The sequence below is a fragment of the Stegostoma tigrinum genome, chromosome 37 (assembly GCF_030684315.1).
Source record: "Stegostoma tigrinum isolate sSteTig4 chromosome 37, sSteTig4.hap1, whole genome shotgun sequence".
Lineage (NCBI taxonomy): Eukaryota > Metazoa > Chordata > Chondrichthyes > Orectolobiformes > Stegostomatidae > Stegostoma > Stegostoma tigrinum.
Window position 1 is genome coordinate 6,010,051 of NC_081390.1, and position 17,320 is coordinate 6,027,370.

Below are 17,320 nucleotides of genomic sequence, written 5' to 3' on the forward strand. Positions count from 1 at the left end.
CTAGGAATCACAGCTACACTATAACAAATGCTCTGACCAAAGACCCCATATCCATGACATGCAGGACCAACTTACTGTACAAAATATCGTGCAAGGACTGCCAAAAACATGACATGGGCCAGACAGGAAGGAAACTTACCATCAGAATTCATGAACACCAACTAGCAGCAAAAATGACATTACAAACTTGCCCTCGTTTCAGTGCACCCAGACAAAGGCCATCATTTTAACTGGGATGATGTGACCATCCAAGCTCAAGCCAACCATAGACACGCATGGGAATTCCTAAAGGCCTGGTTCTCCACCCATAATGCAATCAATAAAAGTGTGGAATTAGACCCCATACACAAACCCTTTCAAAAAAATTGGAAATGACAAAACACCACAAGAAACCAGATCATATAAATACTAAGCAGAGTAGAATAATGTTGCTTCATCGGAGGTTGCACTAATGTTATCCAGCATGGTGAAAAAACATCTTAACTATAACCAGCCAGCAAGTCAACAACCTTACATTGACAGCAACCAGCCATACTTCAACTTTAAACTGTTGATTGGTTTCAACCCTTTCCTGACAACTGTGAGCTGAGCCAGACTGTTTTGCAAACTTGGTACCATTACTTGTCCTCACATCGGGCTACTATCCCCAAAGCAGCATCACCAAAACCACCTATTTTCACATTCTTAGCATCTCAAGTCCATTACGACCTCAGTTCATCTACTGTTGAAGCCACTGCTCATACAGTCATTAGCTTTATTACCATTGGATCCTTGACCTGCCTCCCATCTTCCACTCTCCAAAATCCACTGCCCACGTTCCAATGCTCACCAAATTCCTTCCAGCCATGACCCATGCTCATGAAAATAGATAAATAGAGAAACTCAGCAGGCCGGGTAGTATCTGTGGACGAAAACAGAGTAAATGCTCTGAGTCTGACAGTTCTGAAGAACTGTTAGACTCCTTTTCTTGGACAAGAAACACTGCAGATATCAAACTACAAGTAGTTACCACACCCTAGTTTATGTGGATTGTGCTGTTTCTTTAAATAGTGCATTCAGCTGTCCAACTTTGAAGGAAACACCCTCCGATTTGAATGGACGTAGATTTAAAAATAGTGCCATTAGCACTTGTCAGCCTTCATTTCAAAATTTTCAAAGGAGATTAACTGCTTTCCCAAGATTCAAGTGAACTGCCTCTGCTCTGTTTATCTCTACAAGATGCTCAGCAATAAAGGCAAAAATAAAGGGGAACAAATACTAAAACACAAATTGCTGGTTCAACCATGTTTCTCAGCAACTAGTTTTTGTTTCAGATCTCCAGGATCTGCAGTTTTGTTTTATTTCCTTATGCAGTACAATTTCAGGATAAGGTTAGACACAGCAGCTGTTTGATTTAATTACTGAGGGTTTGGGGAAATTAAAAGGAATACTGCAATAAACTCACCGCTATTCTGGCTTGGAATTCTGCTGTTGGTACGACTGGTATAGTACCACCGTGCTTGCCAAACTTCCTCTCCAAACTTTCCTGGACGGACACTGAGGAGGAAATGGAACAGGATTACTGGTTGGACAGAATCAAAGTTCAAGTAAGTAACTGGTGGGAAATTAACCAAAGTTTGCAATTTCTCCCTTGATCCAACAAAAAACTTTTGTAAAGTGGACAAACAGGAGGCTGAAAAGCACAGCAGGCTAGGCAGCATCTGGAGGAAAGCAGTCGATGTTTTAGGGCTGGATGTGGGGGGTAGGGGGTACTGCAGACAAGGGAGGGGGGGGGGAAACACAGGTGGAGGGGGGGGGAAACACAGGTGGAGGGGGGGGGAAACACAGGTGGAGGGGGGGGGAAACACAGGTGGAGGGGGGGGGAGAAACACAGGTGGAGGGGGGGGGAGAAACGCAGGTGGAGGGGGGGGGAAACACAGGTGGAGGGGGGGGGAAAACACAGGTGGAGGGGGGGGGAAAACACAGGTGGAGGGGGGGGGAAAACACAGGTGGAGGGGGGGGGAAAACACAGGTGGAGGGGGGGGGAAAACACAGGTGGAGGGGGGGGGAAACACAGGTGGAGGGGGGGGAAAACACAGGTGGAGGGGGGGGAAAACACAGGTGGAGGGGGGGGAAAACACAGGTGGAGGGGGGGGGAAAACACAGGTGGAGGGGGGGGGAAAACACAGGTGGAGGGGGGGGGAAAACACAGGTGGAGGGGGGGGAAAACACAGGTGGAGGGGGGGGGAAAACACAGGTGGAGGGGGGGGGAAAACACAGGTGGAGGGGGGGGAAAACACAGGTGGAGGGGGGGGAAAACACAGGTGGAGGGGGGGGGAAAACACAGGTGGAGGGGGGGGAAAACACAGGTGGAGGGGGGGGAGAAACACAGGTGGAGGGGGGGGAGAAACACAGGTGGAGGGGGGGGAGAAACACAGGTGGAGGGGGGGGAGAAACACAGGTGGAGGGGGGGGGAGAAACACAGGTGGAGGGGGGGGAAACACAGGTGGAGGGGAGAAATACAGGTGGAGGGGGAACGGTGAGGGTCAGAAGGTGGAAATGAAAGGGAGGTGGGGCTGGAAGGGAAGGTTATCGGAAATTGGAGAACTCAAATGTTGAGTCTCCAACCTGCAGGGTGCCCAGACAGAAGACAAGGTGTTGTTTTTCAAATTTGCACGCTGAATTGCTGCAACACCAGAGGCAGCAGAGGATGAACATCTCAGCAGGAAGTGGGGCAGGGAGTTGAAATGGGCAGTGAATGGGAGATTAGGTTGGCTGTTACAGACCAGGCAGAGATGCTCACTGAAAACATTTACCTAGTCTATGTTTAGTCTCACCGACGTACAGAAGACTACATCAGGAGCTTTTGGAGACACAAAATGTTAAGCAATTGGATTTGCAGAAAAGGCCCAGGCAGTGGTGTCAATGTGCATTGTGCTCTGCTGCATTCTAAAAAGTTAGTTTGTTGGCTCAATAGAACAAAGCATTTTCTGTTTAAAGGATTTCAAACGTGAATCTTCCAAGTTTTTCACTCATCTTAAAATGTTGATTAGTCAATAAGGCAGGCACTAAATCTAAACATTGTACGTTTATATGGCACCTCTAATATAGTAAAACAGCCAAGGTATTTCATGTGAGCAGAAAAGATGACAGGACCAAAGGCATTAACAAAACAGATGACCAAATGCTTATTTGAATAAATAAGATTTATACAGAGTTGACAGTTTAGGGAGGTGATACTGGAACTTCAAACCTAGGTGTTCGCAGACATAATTAACAAGTGAGAGTTGAAGGAAGTTGGGGAAATGCACAAGAGCCTGAGTTACATAGTTTAAGAAGGATTATAAGTGATGAGGGATTGAAGCCACCTGTGGCTTGCACAATGATTGTACTGTAAGACCATAAAAGAAAGTCAAAGTAGGCCATTCAACCTATCCAGTCTGTTCTGCCATTCAAATGAGATCATAGTTGATCTGATCATCCTTATCTCCATTTGCCTTCCCTTTCCCTCGAGCCTTGATTCCCTTACTAATTAAAAATCCCAGCCTTGAACACAGTTAACCAGCCTCAACAGTTCTGTTGTTTTAAAAAACTCCACAGACTATTTTCCCAGGAGAAATTCCTTCTCGTCTTAAATGTGCGACCCCTTTTGAGATTATGCCCTCTGGTCTGAGATTCTCCCACAAGAAGAAAGCACCTTTCTGCATTTATCATGTCATGTCGCCCAAGAACCTGTATGTTTCAATAAGGCCATCTTCCATTCTTCTAAATGGGAAAGAGTAGAGGTCTAATCCACTTAGCTTCTCCTCAGTAGTCCTCCAGAGGATTGGTAGAAGGGTCTCCAGACCTGAAATGTTAACTGCTTTCTTTCTCCCTGTCTACAGATACTTCTTGACCAGCTGAGTTTCTCCAGCAATTTCTGTTTATGTTTCAAAAATTAATCAGTATGGTAACTTCTCTGAATTGCCTCCAATTATTTACATCTCTCCTTACAATACACTGTGCACAGTACTCAAGGTGTGGTCTCACTAGTGCTCTGTGTAACTGAAGCATACTTTCACTGCTTTATTCAATTCCCCTTGCAATAAGTGAGATATTCTATTAGCTTTCTTAATTACTTTGTTCCTGCTTACTAATTTGTGCATCATGTATGAGGACCCCAGGCTTATGCAATCTCTTAATTTCATTAATGTACTTTTTTCCTTTAAAATTCTTCCTGCCAAAATCAGGATTTCACATTTTCCCCCCACACAATCCAATTGCCACATCTTTGCTCACTCAAACTATCAATAAGTTGATTGTCACCTTGTGTCCTGTTTACACTTACTTTCCTGCCTATGAGTCATAAACACATTCACTGATTATACTTTTTGCCTTTTCATTGAGTCATTTACACAAGTTATACAGTTGAGATCTAAGCACCGATCCTTGTGGTACACTACTATATTTTGTCAACCTGAAGAGTGACCAATTTACACCTACCAACTCTACTTCCTGTTAGCCAACCAACTAATCTATTATTGAAGGCAATTTGCTATGGCCCATCACCAGGAGCTTTTACTTCTCTCAAAAGGTTCCAATTTGGCACCTTATTACATACCCCCTGGAAATCTAAGCACAGTACTTCCACTGGTTCCCTTTAATATGTACTACCTCCTCAAAGAACTCCAACAGGCTGGTCAAACATGGTTTTCCCCTGTGACAAATGTTCAGCTGTTTCCTGCTTTCTGAACTCCTCCTTTTGAGGAGGAGAGTTACATTCACTGTCTTCCAGTGACAGAGCTGTCCCAGAATGAAAAGGAAGTTTGGAAAATTAAAATGAATGCATCAACTATTTCACTGGCTATTTCTTTTAAAGACCCTCATGCACTTTTTTCCTTCCCCTCTGCCTTGTTTGTTGCAAACACTAACTTCTTACATATTGCCAATCGTTCAAAATTGAAAACAGTCATTTGAAAAGTTAAGTCTCTCTCTCTTCATAGTTGATGTCTGACTTGCAAATGTTTCCAGCGTTGTAATTATTTTTGGATTTTTTCCTAATATTTGCTTATCTCAATTGCCCCAAGCTAAGACACACCTGAAAATTCCATTAATTATTTATGCAGTAGTCAAACATTACCTCTTGACTCCTCCCCAGCCGACCAAATTATACTTTATAATCCTGCCACCACAAGTTTTTGAAAGGAAGCTAGTGGTTCATTCAACAATACATAGCTAATTAATTAAATGTTTGTATGCTTACTGCAACTGCTTAAGTGAAGGTAATGTTTTGTTATTCAGTAAGTATGGTGTATGTGTGTGGTCCTGTGATGTCAACCTCAGACTGCTCCTTCCTTTAATCACTGTCATTCTTAGTGCAATCCGACCCCACCACCCAAGACATTTTTCCATCCCCACCCTTGTCTGCCTTCCGGAGAGACCAGTCTCTCCTTGACTCCCTTGTTCGCTCCACACTCCCCTCCAACCCCACCACACCCGGCACCTTCCCCTGCAACCGCAGGAAGTGCTACACTTGCCCCCCTCACCTCCTCCCTCACCCCCATCCCAGGCTCCAAGATGACTTTCCATATTAAGCAGATGTTCACCTGCACATCTGCCAATGTGGTATACTGTATCCATTGTACCTGGTGTGGCTTCTCTACATTGGGGAAACCAAGCGGAGACTTGGGGACCACTTTGCAGAACACCTCCACTCGGTTCGCAATAAATAACTGCACCTCCAAGTCGCAAACCATTTTAACTCCCCCTCCCATTCCTCAGACAACATGTTTCATCCTGACTAAATGTCCGTGCAACATTCCAGCAAGAATCAGTAACCAGCAATTACAAGTGAAACTACTAGCTAATTCACACCCCACCTCCATTCACCACCACCACAAACACCGCCCCACCACAACCCCCCACCCCACTAACTCTTTCTTGGCCGACTGATACCAATTTTAATGGCATATATGCTGCCCGGATGGTGGCTCTGGGATCTCCACTGCATCATTTGATTCACTGTGATGGTAAATATAAATCCAGCATATAAAACTAGATGATCACTTGGTGATGTTCTCCATGGAGGGTTAACCTTCACTACTGTACTCCTACATCTTCACGAAAGCCTCATTACTTACTGAGCAGATGGTAGTTGGAGTCTCGCTCATATTTGAAAGTCAGACGGCCATAGCTAACATGGTTCAGATTTTTCAGCCACTCAAAATAGGAAACCGTGACACCACCAGCATTCAGGTATAGATCCTGCAAACAAGGGTTAAAAAAAAGTTAGTCACATGATTGCAGTGATCCAGTTAGTACAATCTGATGTCACATCGACAGTAAAATTACTCTTTGAAATCCCATTTTGAGCTGCGCCAATGTAGGGGAAGGGGCAGGAGACTGTTTGATACATGCACCAAAGTAAACAATCATGAAGCTTCACTTTCATATGTTCCTCACGCACTTCACAATAACAACTGTCACCCTCAGGTGGCTTCCACTGCTTGATCTCCTACTTGCAATTGTTACGTCATACGGGCACAAGGGAGGAATATATGATACAATGGGTAACCAGACTTAGGTAATTTACAATCAGAGATAATGGGAACTGCAGATGCTGGAGATTCCAAGATAATAAAATGTGAGGCTGGATGAACACAGCAGGCCAAGCTTGGCCTGCTGTGTTCATCCAGCCTCACATTTTATTATTTAGGTAATTTACAATGGTCACCTCAGTGAAGTAATATAATTTAGGAACACAAACAGAAGGTGCTAGAGATACTTAGCAAGTCTGGCAACATCTGTGGAGAGAAAGCAGAGGTAACAGTGAGTCCTGTAATTCTTCTGAATTCAGGGTTCTGCAGTAAGGTCTGTCGATTTGACATGTTAATTGTATTTTCTCTTCACTGATATTGTCAGACCAGCACGTTTCTCCAGCAATGTCTGTTTTGTGTATTTCAGATCTCTCCCATTCACAGTTCTTTGTTTTATTTTAAGACAATTTAGGGCCTAACTACCACTTCAATACTACTGCTCTTATTAGATACACATTGTGTATGACAAGATTCTCCTACATTTCAATGTTGTGACTGCCATAGTGTGCATTTAAAAAGTCAACTTTCAACTACAAGACTTCACATATTGCAGGATTACTTCCTCTTGGTTGGGGAAGCCAGCAGCAAGCGGTTATAAATACACAGTTCCAAGAGTTGGAGGAAAGTGGTCATTGAAGCACAGGGCTGTAATTCCCTAGATCCTGTTCTACCATTCAATTAGATCATAATTGATTACTTTTTGGTTCTATAAACCCTTGATATTTAATAGTATCAATATTAATTGAATTGAGCTGATGTTAATATTTTCCTGTTGTGGAGCTAGCAGGTACAATTCCACATTTGCATCACCTTACGCATTCTTTTCAGCATAATCCTAAATGGACTTGGTTACAATGAAGCATAGCCGTAAAGAGGTAATAGTTCCTCTCTTTCTTTAATCACTTTTGACCAAGCAAATCTCCCCTTCCAGTCTTAAGGGAGTAGTCTGCAAATTTCCTTCCTAGTTTAATCCTTTTCATCCTGGGATCCATCTAGTGAATAAACAATTAGAAGAAATATCCTTAACATGCGGGCTGTTGGAGCTCAATAGCATCCTGTGACAACACAGACAAGTAACGGTGGATTTTATAATGGAAACACAAAAACGGCTGATGTAAGGAAATACAGCCAGAGAATGAGAATAACATTTGTTTTCTCTAGCAAGAATGGAGAAATGGAAAAAATAGCTTCTTGAGGTTTACACCTTCATGTAATATACATTACCTCTGCAACAAGCTCAACACTTCCCATTTATGCATAACATGCAGTTTTTCTTATTTCATAAATAGCATTAAATATAATTGGTCATTTGACAGGCTTGTCAAGAATCTAAATAAATTTGTCTTTTTATTTCATAAAAAGGCCTGTATTTAAACAAATCTTAAACATAGGATTGACTTATTCAGAGGAATTAGTGCTAATCAGTTCTTTCTGGCAGAATTATTTCAGTAACACGTTTGAAGGTATTCTTCAAGTTCAATAGTTATGCTATTGGCACATTTCTCCCAAGAGTAAATGTACCAAGCATGTCAGGGAGATAAAAGTGAAAAATACAGGATAGCAAGCTCCAGATTAGTTTTTTACTACCTTTTTATTGAATGATTCTTTCCAGCTCTCAAAGTTCACAGTAGTGTATTTGGTAAATACGGTTGTGTATTAGTTTAAGAGTTGAGATGTCATGATGACACCAGCCATTTTGGCAGGAAACAGCTTAATCTAACTTTGCTGCCTACACACTAACCATCTCCTTAATGAAGTTCTGCTATTTAACACTTTGGCCTGGTACTTATTGGAACATAACACTAAATCGGGTCAAGGACTTCTGGAACTCCACACTAGTATTAGGCACCATACGCTTCATATTTCAAAAACTGAAAAGAGGGTTAACATGTCACACCAACAAAGTCTGCAATTGCTTATGTACAGAAGAATAAAGGCTTATTGGACAAAAAGAGAAACTACGTTCCTTTGTGGGAATGTTCAGAACAAGGAGTCATAATCCTAAAATTCAAGCTAGACTGTTACAAAAATAGTAGCAATTGACCTCTTTCTCCTTCAGAAAGTTGCCAAAGATTGGAAACCAATTGAAATATTCAAATCACTTTTTTTAAAAGGGCAAAAGCATCAAGAGCTATAGAATGAAGGGAGATGAAAGGAGTTCACATGCAGATCAGTCATGGTCCACTTGACTGGTTAGAGCAGGCTCAGGGGGTTGAGCAACATGTACCTATGTAACCACACCGTTTATTTGAGGTTTGAATCATGATCATTTTCATGTACGTAGCTTATTTTCTTGAACAAAAGTGATCAATTCTCTCAAACACAGGAGGCCATTCAAGATCGATCAAGTCAGGACTGAAACACAAATGTGGGTGGAAGTGATCTTGATTCGTACATCTCATTGCACCTGGAAGGTCACTTCTGATGAAACCTTTTAAAGAGCAACACACTCAGACAGAAAGGGCACTATACATTTGAACATGAAATAGCAAACAATAACTCACTGGAATAACCATTATGTTCCTCTCCAAGAATATTCTGTCAGCTTCTGGAGTTGTTGGCCCATTAGCACCTTCAGCAATAATCTGTGAAATGCAACAGAGGTTGGCATTAACGTCAGGGATATTACACACTTGGGTACTTTCTTCAAATCCCAACATGGCTTCAATCTTCCCACCTCTAAACTGCTTAATAATTACAACCCAGGGAGATTGTGTTTTTCCCAATTCTAGCCTCGAGTGCATCTCCCATTTTCTACACCCCAATGAGTGGCCATGCATCCAGAAGATGTGATAACGTATTAAGATGGACGAGAAAATACTGACACTCTACAAACCGAGAATGGTTACATTTGTAGTTCAAAAAACCACACCAGCTAGTTTGCACACATTTCAGAAACAGCAACGAATTACCCATAATCGCCATTTTGTTTCAGTGGTCAAGGGGGGAATGCTGGCTAGTACAGGAGAGTTTGCAGTGCTTTGAATAGTACTGTGGAATGAGGAGGAGATAGGGGTCTCAACTTAACATTTCATTCAAATGAAGACACCACTATCAATACAACATCCTCTCACTATTATACTGAGCCATCAAATGGAAACTTGCATCCAGATGTCTGACTTGGATATGAATGGTACCAGCAGTCAAATGGATGCTTTAATGTCCAGACTGTAGCAGTCTTCTCTTATGAATCAAACCCTTAAATCAGGATTGAAGAAAAGCAGGAGGTCCAGCTGTTTGTACCAGCTAGCCTTCAGCATTGAAGTGGACATTTATGGCTCATGCAAACCTACAGCATTGCAAACTGACCAAGTTTACATTTATGCATGATTATAAACCAACACCATTTTTGAAGTCCAAATTTTTTTGATGCCCTTGTTTTTTCATGACTCGTTGACATAGTTGGCAAATCGGCTGGGAATCAGGGCACAATATAATCAATTGGCAAATAAAACAAAACTTTTTGTTTCAGTGAGTTGTGAATGCACTACCAGAGAGGGTGGCATAGTGGTTATGATACTGGACTGGTAATTCAGAGGCCCCAACTAATGGTAGGGGACACAGATTTAAATTCCAGCCATTGGAATTTACATCTAATTAATAAATACATACATCTGGAATTGAAAGCTAGGCTCAGTAATGGCAACACTGAAATTGTCAATTGTCATAAAACCACATAACTCAAATTTACTTAAAGGAAACCTGCCATCCTTATCCAGTCTGGTCTACATATGGCTCCAGACAAACAATGAGGATGACTCTTAATTCATCTCTGAAATGGCCTTGCAAGCAAAGAAATTTTTCCTCCCCACCCATACGTGCTTTCCAGAGGGACCACTCTCTCCGTGACTCCCTTGTCCGCTCCATACTCCCCTCCAGCCCCACCACCCATAGCACTTTTCCCTGCAACTAAAGCAAGCGCTACACCTGTCCCTACACAGGCCCCCACCCACATCCCAGGCCCTAAAAAACCTTGCACAAAGAGACATTCACCTGCACATCTGCTAATGTGATATATTGTATCCGCTGTTCACGTTGTGGCCTTCTCTACATTGGGGACACCAAGCAGAAGCTCGGGGACCGCTTTTGCGGAACACCTACAAAGTTGACAAACAAATACCCCTCCCAGTCGCAAACCACCACTCCCCCCATCCCCCTCCACTCCCGCCCACTCCCCCCACCCTGTCCGCCCACTCAACCCCGGCTCCGCCCCCTCCCCCGGCTCTGCCCCCTCCCCAGCCCCCGACCCCCGTCTGCTCCTGCTGTCCCGCCCTCCCCGCGCCCCCATCACCCCGTTCCCCTCCGCTCCCCCCAGCCCCCCTCCCGTCCCCACCCGCCGTCCGCCCGCTCCCCTTCAACCCCCAACCCCCCGGCCCTCCGCCCGCCCGCTCCCCTTCAACCCCCAACCCCCCGGCCCTCCGCCCGCTCGCTCCCCTTCAACCCCCAACCCCCCGGCCCTCCGCCCGCTCGCTCCCCTTCAACCCCCAGCCCCCCTCCCGTCCCCACCCGCCGCCCGCCCGCTCCCCTTCAACCCCCAGCCCCCCTCCCGTCCCCACCCGCCGCCCGCCCGCTCCCCTTCAACCCCCAACCCCCCGGCCCTCCGCCCGCTCGCTCCCCTTCAACCCCCAACCCCCCGGCCCTCCGCCCGCCCGCCCGCTCCCCTTCAACCCCCAACCCCCCGGCCCTCCGCCCGCCCGCCCGCTCCCCTTCAACCCCCAACCCCCCGGCCCTCCGCCCGCCCGCCCGCTCCCCTTCAACCCCCAACCCCCCGGCCCTCCGCCCGCCCGCCCGCTCCCCTTCAACCCCCAACCCGCCGCCCCTCCGCCCGCCCGCCCGCTCCCCTTCAACCCCCAACCCGCCGCCCGTCCCCGCCCGCCCGCTCCCCTTCAACGCCCAACCCGCCCCCGCCCGCTCCCCTTCAACCCCCAACCCGCCCGCCCCGCCCGCTCCCCTTCAACCCCCAACCCCCCGGCCCTCCGCCCGCCCGCCCGCTCCCCTTCAACCCCCAACCCGCCGCCCCTCCGCCCGCCCGCCCGCTCCCCTTCAACCCCCAACCCGCCGCCCGTCCCCGCCCACCCGCTCCCCTTCAACCCCCAACCCGCCCGCCGCCGCCCACCCGCTCCCCTTCAACCCCCAACCCGCCCCCGCCCGCTCCCCTTCAACCCCCAACCCGCCCGCTCCCCTTCAACCCCCAACCCGCCCGCCCCCCTTCAACCCCCAACCCGCCCGCCCCGCCCGCTCCCCTTCAACCCCCAACCCGCCCACCCCCGCCCGCTCCCCTTCAACCTCCAACCCGCCCGCCCCCGCCCCCCCTCAACCTCCAACCCGCCCGCCCCCGCCCCCCCCCACTCCCCTTCAACCTCCAACCCGCCCGCCCGCTCCCCTTCAACCTCCAACCCGCCGCCCGCCCGCCCCCGCCCACCCGCTCCCCTTCAACCCCCGACCCGCCGTCCGCCCGCCCCCGCCCATCCGCTCCCCTTCAACCCCCGACCCGCCGTCCGCCCGCCCCCGCCCACCCGCTCCCCTTCAACCCCCAATCCGCCGTCCCCTCCCACTCTTTCCCCCCCCCCGTCCCCGTCCCCCCCCACCACCCTGCCGCCATCCGCCCACTCCCCTTCTCTCTCCCACCGCCCGCCCACTCCCCTTCACTCCTCTCCGCCGTCGCCCACCCACTCCCACTGTCTCCCACGCAACCCCGCCGCCATTCACCCACTCCCCCTCTCCGCACCCCGCTGCCATCCGCCCACTCCCACCACCCCCCCCCACCTGCCCACTCCCCTTCTCTCTCTCCTCCCCCCCCCCAACATGTCCATCCTGGGCCTCCTACAGTGCCACAATGACACTGCCCAAAAGATGCAGGAACATCATCTAATTTCACTTGGGAACCCTGCAGCCCAAGGATATCCATGTGGACTTCACAAGCTTCAAAATCTCCCCTGTCCCCATCACATCCCAAAACCAGCCCAGCTAGTCTCCGCCTCCCTCACCATTTTTCCCACCTCAAGCCCCACTCCCATCTCCTACCCACTAACCTCATCCCGCCTCTTTGACCTGTCCATTCGCCTTGGGCCGACCTATCCCCTCCCTAACTCCCCACCTACATTCACCTTCACTGGCTCTAAGACCACCTCTTTGACCTGCCTGTCTCCTCTCCTTTATCCATCTTTTATCTGCCTCCCCCGTCTCCCTATTTATTTCAGGATTCCCTTCCCCTCCCCTATTGCTGAAGAAGCGTCTTGACCCTAAATGTCAGCCTTCCTGCTCAGCCTGCAGTGTTCATCCAGCTTCACATAGTGTTATCTCAGATTCTCCAGCATCAGCATTTCCTACTATCTCTCTCATTGCATCTTTATTTCTTTGAGCTCAAGACACTCCTTAAAACCTGCCATTGAGCAAGCAGATGTTACTTGTCCTATCATATGACTTAGTGTTAGATTTTGTTTGAAAACATTGAGTATTACAGGACATTTAACCATATTACTGCTGCTATATAAATACAACGGTTGCAGTCCTGAAAGTTTGCTTATTTCAAAAGGATGGTAAAGAGTGCGCTGCATAAATTTAAATTCAATTCCAGTTCTGCTTTATCCAAATAGGAACAGGTTCTTTTCAAACATTGGCTTTTTTTCCTATTTCTACCCAGTTTTGTGCAAATTTCTGGGTCTCTCAGTATGTTAAAGCTCCCATCTGAAAATAGAAGCATCAGAAACAATCAAAAAAGGTAACAGCAATGCAAGCTGTGTTCCAGCTTATTTCCGCTCACCAAATTAACATTTTCATTGACAGTTATCGTCAAGAATGTCTCTAGCCTCTTCAGACTTGAAATTCTGAGACAGCTGCCTACATCATGTAAGAGTCTTGTTATAATTCTAGATCCATAAGAAAAAGCAGCAGGGTTGCAGGGCCTTTAGGAGCTGTTTCAGTAGTGACCAATGTAACCTCACAGTTGGCAAGAATTAGCTTTGTTTCCATGACCTACAGTGGCAGGTGGCTGTAGCACAGTAATAGTGTCCTTACCTTTCAGCCAGGAGGCCAGGTTCAAATCCCACCTGTTCCAGAAGTGCATAATAACATAGCTGAAACAGGCTGATTGGAAAATCTGACCTACAATGCTTTTCTAAATCAAGGATTGCTGTCCACTCTAGTGAAAGCCAGAAGTGAACTCAATATTTTTTTGCTTTGGTTCCAGTATTGAGCAGCACAGAAATGGATTTTCTGTTGGTGGCAGCGGGTAGATTTCATGCCTTCACTTTTGTAAACCTATAATAAAGAAAATTTGGGCCAAGCTGCAAACAGATTCTACTCCTGACATAGCAGCAAAGCTTACTGCAATGTGCTCAAGGGTAGTGAAAAAGAACTTGTCACAATACTACAGACATTTCCAGATCTAAGTTGCAAGACTAAGCCGAGTCTTAGCTTCCCAATGATCCTGTACACATCCAAGCAGGTTCTAGTAGTGTACTCAGGATAATGAGCATAGAATTATTTCTCAGAATACTTGAAGTATTGCGCCTATTTTGTACACAACAGACTTTGATGCTTAAGAGCAGTAAGGAGAAGATCACAACATTTAGGCTCACTTTGGGCTTTAGCTGCCATTTATTGACCAAGAAAAACAAGTAAAAATTGATCTGCAATTAAAAATTTGTATCTGTGGGCACTCCCATTATGAAATAAAAATGACGACTACCTTGTAAATATACCCTCTGGTCAGCAGTGCAACAGAAGTCTTTCAATTTTGCAGCTCCTTAGGGCATCATATATAGAGCTTCCATTCTACAACTTGACATCCCATATTATTGCAAGTGTTACTATTTAATGAACAATGCTATAGTGCATTAGCAGGTACAATTCATTCACTTATTGTAAACATAAAGACTATGCTATCAAGCACAATAAATGCTTTACAAGCTCTGCAATATCATTAAAAGCTTGGCTGTTCACTATTACAACAGAAATCAAACATTAACATTTATGTAACCCAGGCCCCAGCCAACACCCAGCATCATCTCTATTCTACACGGAGACAAAGGAAATAATACTTGGAAAACATTCTGTTGAAAGATTACATAGTACTGTAGGAATATAAATTGCAGAAAAAGTAGGCCATACCAGTCTGTTACGTCCTTCAAAAAGTCATGCTGATCAGATCTGGACCTGAACTCTACTGGACTGATTCTCACAGGGAAATTTGCTAGTGCTGTTGAGGTTAATTTAAACTAATCAGAGGGATGGGAACCTGAGGCATAACCCAAATTGGAAGGCTGTTAGCTGGTAGCAGGAAGCAGAAAAACTCCAAGGGAGACTAGATGCTAGGAGAAACAAAGCCGAGCATCTTGTAGGCCTCGAATGCGGAATAAAGACAAAATTAAGGACACGCTATCTGAATGCACATAGCATGCACAAGGTAGAGGATCTAAATGCAGAGTGGCAAATGGTTATGATATCATTGCCACCACAGAAGTACGGCTGCAACGGTGACCAGGATGGGAACTAAATATTCAAGTGTATTTGATGGTTAGGAAGGACAGACAAAAAAGGAAAATGGAGTTGAAGTTACACTGATAATGAGCTGAGATCAGTACATTAGTCAGAGAAGAGAATTTCATACCAAAAGAACGATGTGTGGAACCTGTTTGGGTGAATCTAAGGAACAGTCGGGGCAGCTGACACTGTCTGTTATTTATAGGCCAAACAGTAATGACAGTGTGGGGCATGGTGATAAATCACAAAATGACAATGTTGTGGCATGTGCACCATGGTAATCAATAGACTGATTATGCCAAAGGAGCACTAAAACTGTGGATGACAAGTTTCTAGAATGCCTTGTGGATGGTTTTCTAGGGCAGTAGGCTCAGCCAACTAGGAACAGGCTTAGACCCACTACAACGTAATGAGAAAGGGCTAATTAATAACATTGTTGTAAAAAGAACCTTGACAAATGGGGTAGGTACAGACATTTAAGAGGCCATTGGATGATTATTTGTACAGAAGTATAGTGTGCAAGAGTATGGGGTGTGGGGCAAAAGAGAAGCAGTAAACTGGCATGAGTGTGACACAATTGTTAGGTGCAGGCAGATTGACAAAATAGCATCACCTTTGCACTGTAACAAATCTATATCATATGAATACATTATTTGAAAGTGAGGTAATTTAAGGTTCTGAAACATGTTAAATCTGAATAAAGGGAAAAAGAAGAAAGTGTGAAGCACCCATTGGCCGAGTTGGACAGGGAAAATACATTAAAAGGTATGATTTCATCTAGTTCTTTAATGACTGTCTATTACTTACTATATGTCCTACAGCAACTATTACGGTCAGTGAAACCAAATGCAAAAGTTTTTGTTCAACGTCTACTTCCTAGTCTTCCCATCATAAATTCTTCCATCCTGGTACCTTTTAACCTAGCTGGATATTTAACATTATAATTAGCTTTTAAACTGATGGTTATTTCTGTTTATCATTCTTCAGCAGGCTCCAGCAAACTGATTTTACGTCAACTTTGAATTTCCAAACCTTCTAATCTGTCCAAACAATTTAATAATCTCAAACACAGTTGCCAGGGATTCACGGGTTTGAAATATCGCTGTTAACTTAAAATCTGCCAGCCAGTCATCAGAACAAATCTCAGTACATTCTTGTTGGAACTGTATTGCTTGGGTGCTTATTTAATGCTTAGAGATACAAACAGTTCTGATATTTGTATAGAGTTGATTGAATGCAGCAGGCTTTTAAATCTCTATTAACGGAGTGAGTACATTATTGAACTAAACAACTCCATTTGTAGGAGGAGACTATTTTCATTACTGATAGAGGGGACAATGGTTCTGCTTTCTCAGTGCATTGCAGGATCCAATTACAAGTGGTGCACCCTAAGTTGTGGATGAGAGAGACAGACACACAGGGTGCTTTAATTGGGGTGGCTGGAAAGGCATTTTTTGTCTTCACGGCAAACATTTGGGAGACAGAACACCTGCTTACCTTTGCTTTGACTTTTTGTGCATTGCTCTTTGTTAGCTGTTTCTCACCAGCTGCAGGAATGAGAATGTCGCACTCTGCCTCCAGGATGTTGTCATCATATGGCTTCGCTTTTGGGAATCCAACAATTGTTCCCTGTGCCTATATTCAGAAATCAACAATACCACAACAACTCAATTATTAAAACATTATTAAAACATGACAATTTTGGTATGCAAGTTAAAAATCAAGTTTATATTAAAAAAACAAAGGGAACTGAACACGTTTTAAGCTGTAAACATGGAAGTTTCAGCAGCTCAGTCATGAGTCTCAGATTAGAGGATAATTTCCAGTTACCATGTTGTAGCATAAAGGGCTGACAAATCTACCGTTCAGAATCAGTTTGTTGTTCACAGCAGCAAATCCCCAAAAGTTCTCATTTATCTAATGAGCTATATTAAAAATAGCAACTGTTCCAGCAAAATGAAGCTTTATTTTCCTGTTCATAGCATACTCAAAAACATTTTATGTACCAAATCTAATCCAATCCAGAATGGTCTTGAGTACAAAAGAACCAGTAGCTATTTATAGAAATAAATTCAGACAGGTGGATGATACGAAGACTGGACTGAGGGAGGCTTGAGACAAGTCAAAGGAGCAAAAATACACCAACTGCCCCAAGGTGATGGTGACAAAATTTATAAATAGGTGCCTGACAACTGTCAGCGGCAGAGTGTGGAAAACAAACATTTGAAAATTACTAGACTTGGCCCAGGAGGAAGTAAACGTTCAACACTACACTAGAGAGG

At 45.3% G+C, this 17,320-nt stretch overlaps 1 protein-coding gene across 1 annotated transcript in view; it reads right to left on the minus strand.

Annotated features, from left to right (window-relative positions):
- Nucleotides 1-17,320, minus strand: part of LOC125467520 (glutamate dehydrogenase, mitochondrial) — a 73,591-nt gene that overhangs the window by 13,650 nt on the left and 42,621 nt on the right. The window contains exons 8-11 of the mRNA XM_048563486.2: nucleotides 16,536-16,673; nucleotides 9,059-9,139; nucleotides 6,099-6,222; nucleotides 1,445-1,536 (exon numbers count right to left, since the gene is read on the minus strand). Of these exons, the coding sequence (XP_048419443.1) occupies nucleotides 1,445-1,536; nucleotides 6,099-6,222; nucleotides 9,059-9,139; nucleotides 16,536-16,673 (435 nt within the window). The remainder of the gene's footprint in view (nucleotides 1-1,444; nucleotides 1,537-6,098; nucleotides 6,223-9,058; nucleotides 9,140-16,535; nucleotides 16,674-17,320) is intronic.